Source organism: Tinamus guttatus, unplaced genomic scaffold (assembly GCF_059628265.1).
Source record: "Tinamus guttatus ecotype Peru unplaced genomic scaffold, ASM5962826v1 Tinamus_guttatus_pri_ptg000067l, whole genome shotgun sequence".
Lineage (NCBI taxonomy): Eukaryota > Metazoa > Chordata > Aves > Tinamiformes > Tinamidae > Tinamus > Tinamus guttatus.
The window spans coordinates 507942-518441 of NW_028288601.1; the positions used below are offsets into that span (position 1 = coordinate 507942).

General features: G+C 38.6%; 1 protein-coding gene across 1 annotated transcript in view; it reads left to right on the forward strand.

Moving 5' to 3' along the window:
• ABCB5 (ATP binding cassette subfamily B member 5) overlaps positions 1-10127 on the forward strand; it is a 31981-nt gene extending 21854 nt beyond the window's left edge. Inside the window, exons 20-28 of the mRNA XM_010218868.2 lie at positions 23-106; positions 2062-2265; positions 3041-3141; positions 4592-4732; positions 5220-5376; positions 6872-7069; positions 7978-8184; positions 9173-9319; positions 9853-10127. Of these exons, the coding sequence (XP_010217170.2) occupies positions 23-106; positions 2062-2265; positions 3041-3141; positions 4592-4732; positions 5220-5376; positions 6872-7069; positions 7978-8184; positions 9173-9319; positions 9853-10050 (1437 nt within the window). The 3' untranslated portion in view covers positions 10051-10127. The remainder of the gene's footprint in view (positions 1-22; positions 107-2061; positions 2266-3040; positions 3142-4591; positions 4733-5219; positions 5377-6871; positions 7070-7977; positions 8185-9172; positions 9320-9852) is intronic.
• The last annotated feature ends 373 nt before the right edge of the window (positions 10128-10500 follow it).

Genomic DNA, 10500 nt, shown 5'->3' on the forward strand with positions numbered 1-10500 from the left:
GTAACCGCATCTTCTCTTGCAGGAGATTGGATGGTACGATGATCAAAAAAATGCTGTTGGTGTGCTGTTAACTCGACTTGCTACAGATGCTTCCCAAGTCAAAGGGGTATGCAGATTCTTTTTTGTATTTTCTTCTCATATTATTCTTACAACTATTAATTGCAATGGGCAAGAGCTGCTGAAATTAATTCAAAAAACAAGGTAGTAAATCTACCCCACATGCTGGCAGATGCATTTAAATAGCATGCTGTTGACATCTTGGAAATGGCTTTTCAGCTGATAAATTACAAGGACTATCAAGTATTCAGCAGATGTCCACAGAACTTTATTTCCCTAGTTGCACATCTTTAAGCTAAGTATATAATAACTGTGAACACAAAATGAAATCCATACATGAGCTGGGGACCAAAATCAGTGGAACCCACAGTTTTATACTCTGTGATGGGGTGCATCTAGAGCTTCCCCTGAGTGATGTGAAGAGGTTACATCTACAGGTGATGCAGCCCCTTACCAGCCTTAATAAACAGAATTTTTCTTCCCATCCCTATCAAACGTGCTTCTCACACAAGGAGACCAAGCAGGAAAAAATGATTTGTCATTAACAAAGAGCACAGAGGAAGATGATGCCCGAGGGATGGGATGACTCAAGGCACAGGCATGGGAAAGGCAGCCACTGGAAACCCAGCAGAAGAATATGGCAAATTCTGCAGAGTTCCACCTACTCCTCACCTCATCAGCAGTCCTTGAAAATCTGCCAGGCTAGAGAGGAAAAAAAAACCTCTGCTCTCTCCCTTCTTCCTGAAAAAAAAAACACTGTAGGATTCATGGGGGAAGAAAAAAAAACATTTAAGAAAACTCTCAGTTTACCAAAAATCTCCATTTTCAGCCTCTGTAGATTTTATTCCACATTCCTCCTTATGAACCAATACTAGGAAAATAATCTTTAACAGAACTTTGTCAATTACAGTTTGTTTTGGTGTTACTGAACTTTATCACCCTGTCAGGGTAGAAGTAGAAAGGAATACAGAGAAGGTCTCCTATGTATAAAAGCAAACTAACAGCAGGAATTTTTCTGCAAAGCAGTTGCATGCTCTGCAGCGCTATAAAGTGTCAGCAGATAGTTGTCCTGCCTCTGGTCCTATCTGCTGACTGAAGCTTCCATCTAAAACGTATGGACATCTAGAACATATGGCTGCAATTCACCCTGTCTTTGGTTTAGTTATTATTATTTTAAATAGTGTTAAACAAGAAAAGTCTTTTTGGGACAGGAAATTTTGCATCTTTTGGCAAAAGAGGGGAAAAGTTCACATGACACCCAGGGAATTTCATTCATTTCCACCAAACCAAATTTTGAAAGATGGACAATTTCCACAGGGCTTTTTCCAGCGTTTTTTTTCTGCGGTCCTGAGATCTGCTCTGCATCCTGGATACCAATCACCTCTTGTTTTAAGGGTTCTTGATAAAAAGTTTATGCTAGCAGGGCAGAGACATTTGTACATGCTCTTTCCCACATGGTAGCCCTGCTGAGATGAAGCATTTCTTCAGCGTGGAAATGAGGTTCTTCCAAGCATCGAGTCCCAGATGCAGCCGTGTGAGGACCTGGGATTATTTTCCATTGTCATTAATGGGAAAGGTCTCTAGCTGACTGTCATGAAGCCGTCCTCATCTGCTGCTGGGTTTCCAATGGCCAAGCTGCCCCACAGCAAAGAGCCTCAGGGGAGAGTATTGCTGTCCCAAGCAGCCACAGGCCTCTTCCTGTGCTTTAGGTAGCAAAGGAAGTTCATACATATTTGCATATATTTAATTAGACATCTGCCATTACTTGTTTTGCAAGTACTGCATTACTTGTTTTTTAGAATCCTCATTTGAAGGTCTGAATGCTGGCAGATGAGAAAATGTCTAAGGACAGTTGCTTAAGTCTATGCCTATTGTCATGACCATGCATGATTATGTTTTCCAGATGAAATTCTGGTCTTCAGTAAACAGTGATTTAAAATAATGACAAAATTAACCGAACTAAATCTAATGATGGCTGTTTTGGTGTTTCTGGGTTTTTTTTAGGCAACTGGATCTAGACTTGGACTGATGACTATGACTATATGTACCCTTCTGACTGCCATCATTATTGCTTTTGTATATGGCTGGCAGTTAACTTTGCTTATCCTGGCCTGCATTCCTTTTGTTATTGCTGCAAATGCAATAAGTGTTAAGTCTATGACTGGTCATGCAGCAAAAGATCAAAAAGCTTTGGAAGAGGCTGGAAGAGTAAGTTCTCCGATTTTAAATACGGGGTTTTGGTGTGAGATCATTTTTAAGGACAACATTGTAGCTCTATTACAGCTGAGTCAATTATCCAAGATAAATGAAAGGGGGAGAGGAAAGCACAGGGTGGGAGAAGAAAGGAATGTTTATACATCCCCAAGAAAAACAAAACATAGATAACAAAAAACATCTGTAAATCAGGCTATAAAACTGCATTTGAAAGTTTCCATGCCAGGTTTCTGCAGAGTGAAGGGACGGCATAAGCAGCAGCAGCAGCTCAAGCGCTGCTGCGCTTTAGGTCTAGTGCAAGTGGTGGAGCTCTGCACTGCTCCAAGCTGCAGAGGGCCACGTAGGGGAGCCAAGCACTGATGTAGCTTCTTTTCTTTCTGTCCTAGCACACAAACCAGCAGCACGCTCAGGAGCTGAGCAAGGGTGTTGCCTTCATTTACCTGATGGGGCACAGGGGCAGTCCATGGCATTAAATTCAGCTTAATTTATGGGAATCTCAAATAATAAGACCGGGTGTGATGTTCCCTGTGCCATAAGTAAGATTCAGAACTAGAATACATTGCGAGCTTCACCCACCTTGCTTTCTCACCTTGAGGTGAATAACTTCATTGTCCTGTGCCCTGTTTCCTGATATACACCTCAGTCTTTTTCCTGAAGTAAAGACTTTCTGATGCAAAATAATAAATGTTAGAGAAGAGAAGCTTTTAGGAGATATGTTGTAAATTTCACTTATAAGGGGTTACCTCATACCTGTTTTATCCCACTTTAGATTTCGACGGAATCAGTTGAAAATATAAGAACTGTAGCTTCACTGACCAGGGAAGATGCGTTTTATGAAAGATACATTACAAGTTTGAGCGCTCCATATAGGTGGGATATTTTTTCTTTAATAATTATTTTTTGGACCTATTGAATTTCCCAGTTTTATTATAAATATATTTCCTACAAATTATCCAATGTCCACATGATTGGGAAGGATATCAATAGCCTTCTAAATAAGTTTGAAATTTATTTACTTACAACATTTATGTTATAATGCACATGTTTACATGCTTGTAGAATGAAAAAAAAGTGATTTGCGTGACATTGCATTTTCATCGTACAAGCGCTTTGTATACTGTATTCTCCATATGTTTTCAAAGTATTGTGTTTGCTTGTGTATACATGAAATGTGGGACATCAGTTCACTCTCTTTTAGCATAGTGGAATAATACGATATAATTCAGGAATTGACAGTAACTCCTGCATCACACTTTCCATAACATGAACCACTTTTATTCCAAACATATGACCTTCAAAAGAAATTTCATGTTTGCCTTGTTTGGCCTGCTATATCCCAACTGATATGTTTGTCTCAGATGATCCTCACTCCAGCAACCATAAATATCAGGCTTTTCTAGTCCCATTTTGTTTAAATAAAATAGCCTAAAATCTGCTTTGTTTCTTTCCTCCTTAAGGAGGAAACAGAAGGGATTGAAAATAAGAAATTGTATAATCTATTCTCAGTCAAAACAGTGTTAAAATTTAATATTGGGCAAACTAACAATATCCAGGATATGACCTGGATGCATGCCTGATTCTCAAAGCTCCTGATTTACAAGTGGACTAGTAAGGAGACTTCTGTGTCCTCAGAGCACCCTAACCCATGAAGGCAGAGTCTGTTCTCTTACCTCTGATTCAGTGTGCAGTCAAATATCTATACAAAATGAAACTTCTCTGGAAGAATGGATTGAGAAACAGAAGACAAAGCTAAATCCCAGTGGGAATATCCAGGATAATGTCCCTACTACAATTCAAGGATGAGAGATCTCTGCTCAGAGGCAAAGACGAAGGGCAGAACCCCTAAGGCAGCCCTTTAGGCTGGGTTGAAGCCTCTTTTCTCTTTTCACCTGGGTCATAGGTGGTAATTATTAAAATATCTTTTTAACTGCTCCAGTGACCTGCCCTGGCTTAGAACAGAGGAAGAGATACAAGATAACATAACAGAGGATGAAGGTTTTCAGTGCTGTAATTCTCTTTCCTAAGGGCATTTCCAGGTCAGCATGCAGGATGCTTAAAGGGTCAGACAGGTTGTTTTTTTGGTGTGGTGTTTTAGGGCTTCTTTGTGTGTGTTTGGTTGTTTTTTGTTTGTTTTGGGTTTTTTTTTTGTATATTTGTTTGTTTTCTGTGAGTGCATGCATGTTTTAGGTTGTTTTTAGTTTGGGGGGCTGAGCTTTATTGCTTGAAAATTTCAACCCAGAAATTTGGCCATCCCTCAGCCAGTGTCTGCTTATTTCTATTTTTGAAGTTATTACTTAAAGCAAGTCTCTTCTTTTATCAGAGATTCTCTGACAAAAGCCCCTTTCTATGGATTTACCTATGGAATAGCTCAGAGTGCAAACTACTTTATTAATGCGGCAGTCTTCAGATTTGGGGCATGGCTCATTGCTCGTTGTATGACCAACTTTGAAAATGTCTTCATGTGAGTACATTTGAATACAAATATATTCTTTGAAGGTAAAGATTGATATGTGGGATAATGGCTTCAATGCATGATAATTTCTTGATGTAATTACAGATCTAAAGGGCCAGAGAGATCAGGAATTCGCAGTCTGGCTGCGAGTTCAGTTTGGGCAGAAGAGCTCTTTCTGGGAATAGGGCAATGAAGCAGCAAGTGTGTTGCTGTGCTCAGTGCATTTACTGCAGAGAAACTTTCACTATTTGGCTAATCCTCTTCCAGGCAGAGGATTTTGCACAGAGAAGTGACATGACTTATCTACAAAGTACATACAGGAATAAATAGCAGGTTCTAATACTGTATCAAATATTTCTGGGAGAGAGCACTAGAAAAGTCACAGTCTGAAGATGCAGACAACTTTATTTTGAGGGTTTGTTATATAAATGAGAAAAGCATACTGTTTCACTTGAAATGAGTGATGCTCTTTTGATGCTCTTTCTTTCACTTCTAGAGTTTTTTCTTCAATCATATTTGCAGCTATGAATGTCGGTCAGTCTGCTTCCCTGGCACCAGATTATGGCAAAGCTAAAATTTCAGCTCAAAGAATCTTTCAGCTTTTGGATAGAAAACCTGTAATTGACAGTTATAGTGAAGAAGGTGAAAAACTTGTAAGTTTTTTATTTTGTTTTTTTTTTCTCAGATAAACCTTAAAGTAAATTAATTTTTAATGTTTTATTTCCCATAATGTTTGTCCATAATGTTTTATTGCACACTCATAGTCATATTGACTGTAAAAGAGTATACAAGAGTTATAAAACAAACAAACAGACAAAAAGTGATAAAAGTGCCCTTTTATAAGAGAGAGAAACTAGTTCCTTCTGAGAGCAAATAGTTTTGTCAAAATCTATTGTCTTAGAACAGTGGAAACTCATTTGAGTGAAAATGTTTTGGCTCTTGTGGAGTCAAAACTAGCCTGATCAATGATCTGTATGTTCAAAAACAAAACAAAAAAGCAATCTCCCCCCGTTCCCCCCCCCAAAAAAAATATATAAAAAAACAGCTTTGCAAAGTAAAGCAAGCAGATCTTGGCTCTTAAACTGAAAGTATTTCAAATAGAAATTTGATGGATTAGAAGGACTATATTTGGACTTCCAATTCAAAAGGAACTGGAATGAGCCTTCCAAAATGAACCTTTAAGGCTTTACATAGTAGCCCCTACTCAGGAAATATTAATACAGTTTCTGTAACTTTGGGTTCTATGCAAGATATCTAGCCTTTAAAATTGCAAACATGCTCGTAATTTCCCCTTTTATAAACATGCAAATCTTGAACCAGGGACCTCAGGCACAGACTATGAAATATTTGGTAAAATGTCTTTTGGATAAAATAAGAATTGACTTAAAATATTTTTAGTGTGGGCCAGCTTGAATACTAATTATGCCTGTGATGTCAGAGCAAAGATGCAAGTCCGTTAAATTAGATGTTTAACTAGTGTGATAGCACTGTGCTAACAGTGGCACTAGTGTGTGCATGCGGTGGCTCATACCCCAAACAGTAGGACACCCAGTTGCCCTAATGCATTCCTTCCAATCATGCTGATGCAGAATAGCTAAGCAGCAACTATAATTAACAACTATAATTTCTCTTTAAAGCACAGCTTTAAAGCACATGCCTCTATATTATTAATGGACTTAGCTCAGTTATTTTAAAATCTGATCCTGAGTTTGTGTTATATTCATTTTGGACTAGGAATGTGAAATCAATAAAGCAGAAGCCATAGATTATACGAAGAATAGAAGTTCCTTCATTTCAAATGTAAATAGCATAAATTAAAAGGGTTAAGATCATTTAATTCTCTAAAGTGAAGATACTCCTTTCCAAGCTGAAGTGAAATGAAGTAAATATGAGAGCGAGATGCAGAAAGTGATTTCTCCAGGAGATTCTAGCAATTTTAATCCGTAGATCATCCAATAAATAATGATACTACACTCAATCCAATCTGTAACTGAAAAGGAGAAAAATAAGCTGTTCTGAAAATATCACTCCAAGCTTCCTTGACCATTCTCTCACTTAAACAAAGCTTACACCTTTTTTTGTTGTTTTTGTTCTTCATTAAAGCAAATAAATGTTAATGTAAGCATATGAACTTTCTATTGCTTTCAGAGTAATTTTGAAGGCAACATTGAATTCAGAAACATTCATTTCGTATATCCATCAAGACCAGAAGCTCCAGTTTTGCAAGGACTCAGCGTGAAGGTTAATAAAGGACAGACACTGGCCTTAGTAGGAAGCAGTGGCTGTGGTAAAAGCACCTCCATTCAGCTCTTAGAAAGATTTTACGACCCTGTGGAAGGACAAGTGGTAAGAAAAGATCTGTATGGCTATTAATAACAGTCAAACCTACAGAGTTCTCTATCTTTTGAGTGTTTCATAGTCTTTCAATGACCTTAACAATATCTCTGGAAAGACGCCTTTGTGCTGGAGGTGGTTTACTGAGGTTGCAGTGCCCCTGGGGCTAATCTTAAGACCCTTGTCATTGCCTGTCCACATGCATTTGCCACGCATGCCAAAACTAGTACACATATTTGCATGGCAACCTATCTCAAAGATCTGATTCCTTCAGGGAGAAGAGCGAAAGGGGCAGGGAGCATTGCCTCTCCAGCAGTGTTCACAGCCTGCTTGCACAGGACCATAACGTTTATGTTACTTTCTTGTTAGTAAATAATCTTATGAATATCTATTTTCATATTAGAGATGAATTTTTATATGAATTCATCCAAATCATGTGAATTTTCATATGTCTCAGATAGTATGAACATAATCCTATGGGGATGTTACTGTTTCATGGGTGGAGGGATGCAGTGGTGGCCCAGGAACATTTCCTTGGAAGTTTTAAGGCTGGCTGTTTAACTCACAACACAACAATGTTTGTTGGTGTGTCCAGCTTCTAGGGAGAATGCTTTCCCATGAGGGTCCTGGTGTTCAATGAGGTTGGGAGGACTTCAGGAACTGCCTATGATTTGCACTGCACATATCTGTCTAATGGGAAATAAAAGTGAAAACAACACAAAATTAAAAACTAATGAAAGGAAATATTTATCCATTGCATTGGTTCAGTTCCATTTTTTATGAGAAATGTATTTTATTTCAGCTGGGAATCTAATACATACCATGTTTCCTGTTACAAATAGTGTTTCCTGTTTACACTGTGTATGTGTGAATGATCTCTGTGCTCAACTTGGTGTCATTTTTTCTGTTGCTTTTGCTAGCTTGCAGATGGATTTGATACCAAGACTTTGCATTTACAATGGCTAAGGTCTAGACTGGGCCTGGTGTCACAGGAGCCCATTTTGTTTGACTGCAGCATTGCTGAAAATATTCAATATGGAGACAACAGCAGGGTTGTAAGTCAGGAGGAAATTGAAGAAGCTGCTAAAGCAGCAAATATTCATGCCTTCATTGAAAGACTGCCAGAGGTAAGAGATGATGATCTTCCATTCACAGTGACAGCGAATACTTGGAATGACATGAAGAAATTGCTTACAAAGATAAAATGAAAAAGAACATTTTTGTTGCCTTTAAGGAGAACAATATAGAATTTATGTTTAAACATGTCAGTGTGTTTAAAGTCCTTGCTGGGTTATTCAAAAAAGGCACAAGTTAACATTGTTGTGGACAAACCAGAATATGCGGGGAGAAAAAATTAGGACAATTTATTACTTACATATACGTTCTATTATTTTTTTTTCTCTTTTTCTGGCTGCAGCTTCTCAAGTTACTCTCAAAAAAAGGTGAACTATAGTAAAATATTTCAGTAAACTAATTTTAATTGAATGGGCAAGCATAGAGAGTGTTTCTTAAGATGTAAGATGTGCAGATAAATAAAAGATGTCGCAAGCATGAAGGTTAGGGCCAAGAATTGTTGTAACAAGGAAAAATGCTTTGATATCTGATTTCTGCTGTATTCCCAGTAACTGAAAATGATGCAACGATGCTGAAAAAAATTCATTTTCATTACTAGTGACATTCAAAAATAAATTGAAAAAAGTTTTGTAATTTAATGCAAGAAATCCAGGATCAAGTCCTTTGTGTGGATTTCTGAAACATTAAACCTATACATTAAATCTATAGTTACATTTGTCCATGACCATATGATCACTAGACTCTCTAGAAAAGCCTGTCACTGGTGATACCATTCAAAAAATACTCTGTTTCTTCAGGGAAGTAAATTTTCAGACCAGGTATCAATACGCATGGTTGGGTATAGATAAGTATTTATATAGGAGCTGCTTATAAAACCTTATCTTTATCAAAGACACTTGTGCAATTCTTTTTTTCACCTATCTTTCAAGATGGAAATACCTAATCATCTTTATAGCCAAGTATTGAGCTTTACTTCTCTAGCCTTCCTTTGGAGAGAGTATTCACAGGCGCCTTTTTTTTTCTTCTCATATTAATACCCAGAAATATGATACCAGAGTAGGTGAGAAAGGAACACAGCTTTCTGGAGGTCAAAAGCAAAGAATAGCAATTGCCCGTGCTCTGGTTCGCAAGCCTGCTGTCCTGCTTCTGGATGAAGCTACTTCTGCACTTGACACAGAAAGTGAAAAGGTGAGTAACGATCACTATGCTGATTGGAAGGGTCACTATGTAATGATCACTGTGCTGATGCATGGTTACTTGTTTTCTCTAAAATAAAACTTACAATTGTTTGAATCATAGTGCAAATGCTCAGCTGTGAAACAAGACAGCAGGTGTATCACTGCAGCTTTTCCAATTGCAAGATTTGAAGTTAAAAACACTAGGAAGCAGTGTGCATGCACTAAGTATTTAAAAACAAACCATCAAAACCTACCACTTTAAGTAATACACATTATGGAGAATTGATGGTAAATACTGAGTTGGTGTTCTGACCCAAACTCTTTTTGCCCCAGAACCCAGTTCCCAAGTGACTCATGCTTGTAAGATCAGTCTTACTGACTTCAACGAGCCACCTTGTTGAGTAACGATGTCTCAGAAATGTATTGACTCCTGTACTGATAGGAGACATAAGTGATGTCATAGGACCAACATCTGATTTCATATTCTTTGTTAAATGAAATTTTCTAGGTGATAATAACATTTTCTTTTACATCTGTGTGCAGATCGTCCAGAAAGCTCTGGATAATGCCCGGCAAGGTCGAACCTGCATCGTTATCGCTCACCGCCTGACCACCGTACAGACGGCAGACATCATTGCGGTGATTCAGAACGGCAGGGTGGTGGAGCAGGGCACTCACAGCCAGCTGCTGGCAAAGGAAGGATATTACTATGCACTTGTAAATGCACAAGTCTCTAATTAGCTCTGTTTGAAAATATTTATGGGAAGGGGAGGAAACACTTACAATGAAGTAATATTGGTTGTGTCTATACTGATGAACAGAGCTGGGACTGCTTTCTAGCCCTGAGACCATGTGCCACAACCAGGCCATATGGCATAGTACTTGTCCCACATATCCACGAGGATGATCATCGCACACCTCAGGGTGGGTTGTGAAAGCACACAGGACGATCCGAGGGGTGAAATCTGTTGGGAGAGTTGTAGGGGACCGTATAAGCTGGCGGTAGTCAGACCTGTAGCAGTTGCATCCATGCAATGTCTTAGGTAGGGCACTTAGCTCTTGCTGTGACCAAATCCTAGTGCATTCCTGCTGGCAGAGGCTAAACCAGTACCAGTGTATACGACAGCAGTTAATCACCTGGACAAGCAATGGCTGGTGTGCTTGCTTGCCCATGTGGTGTTTCCCATCAGC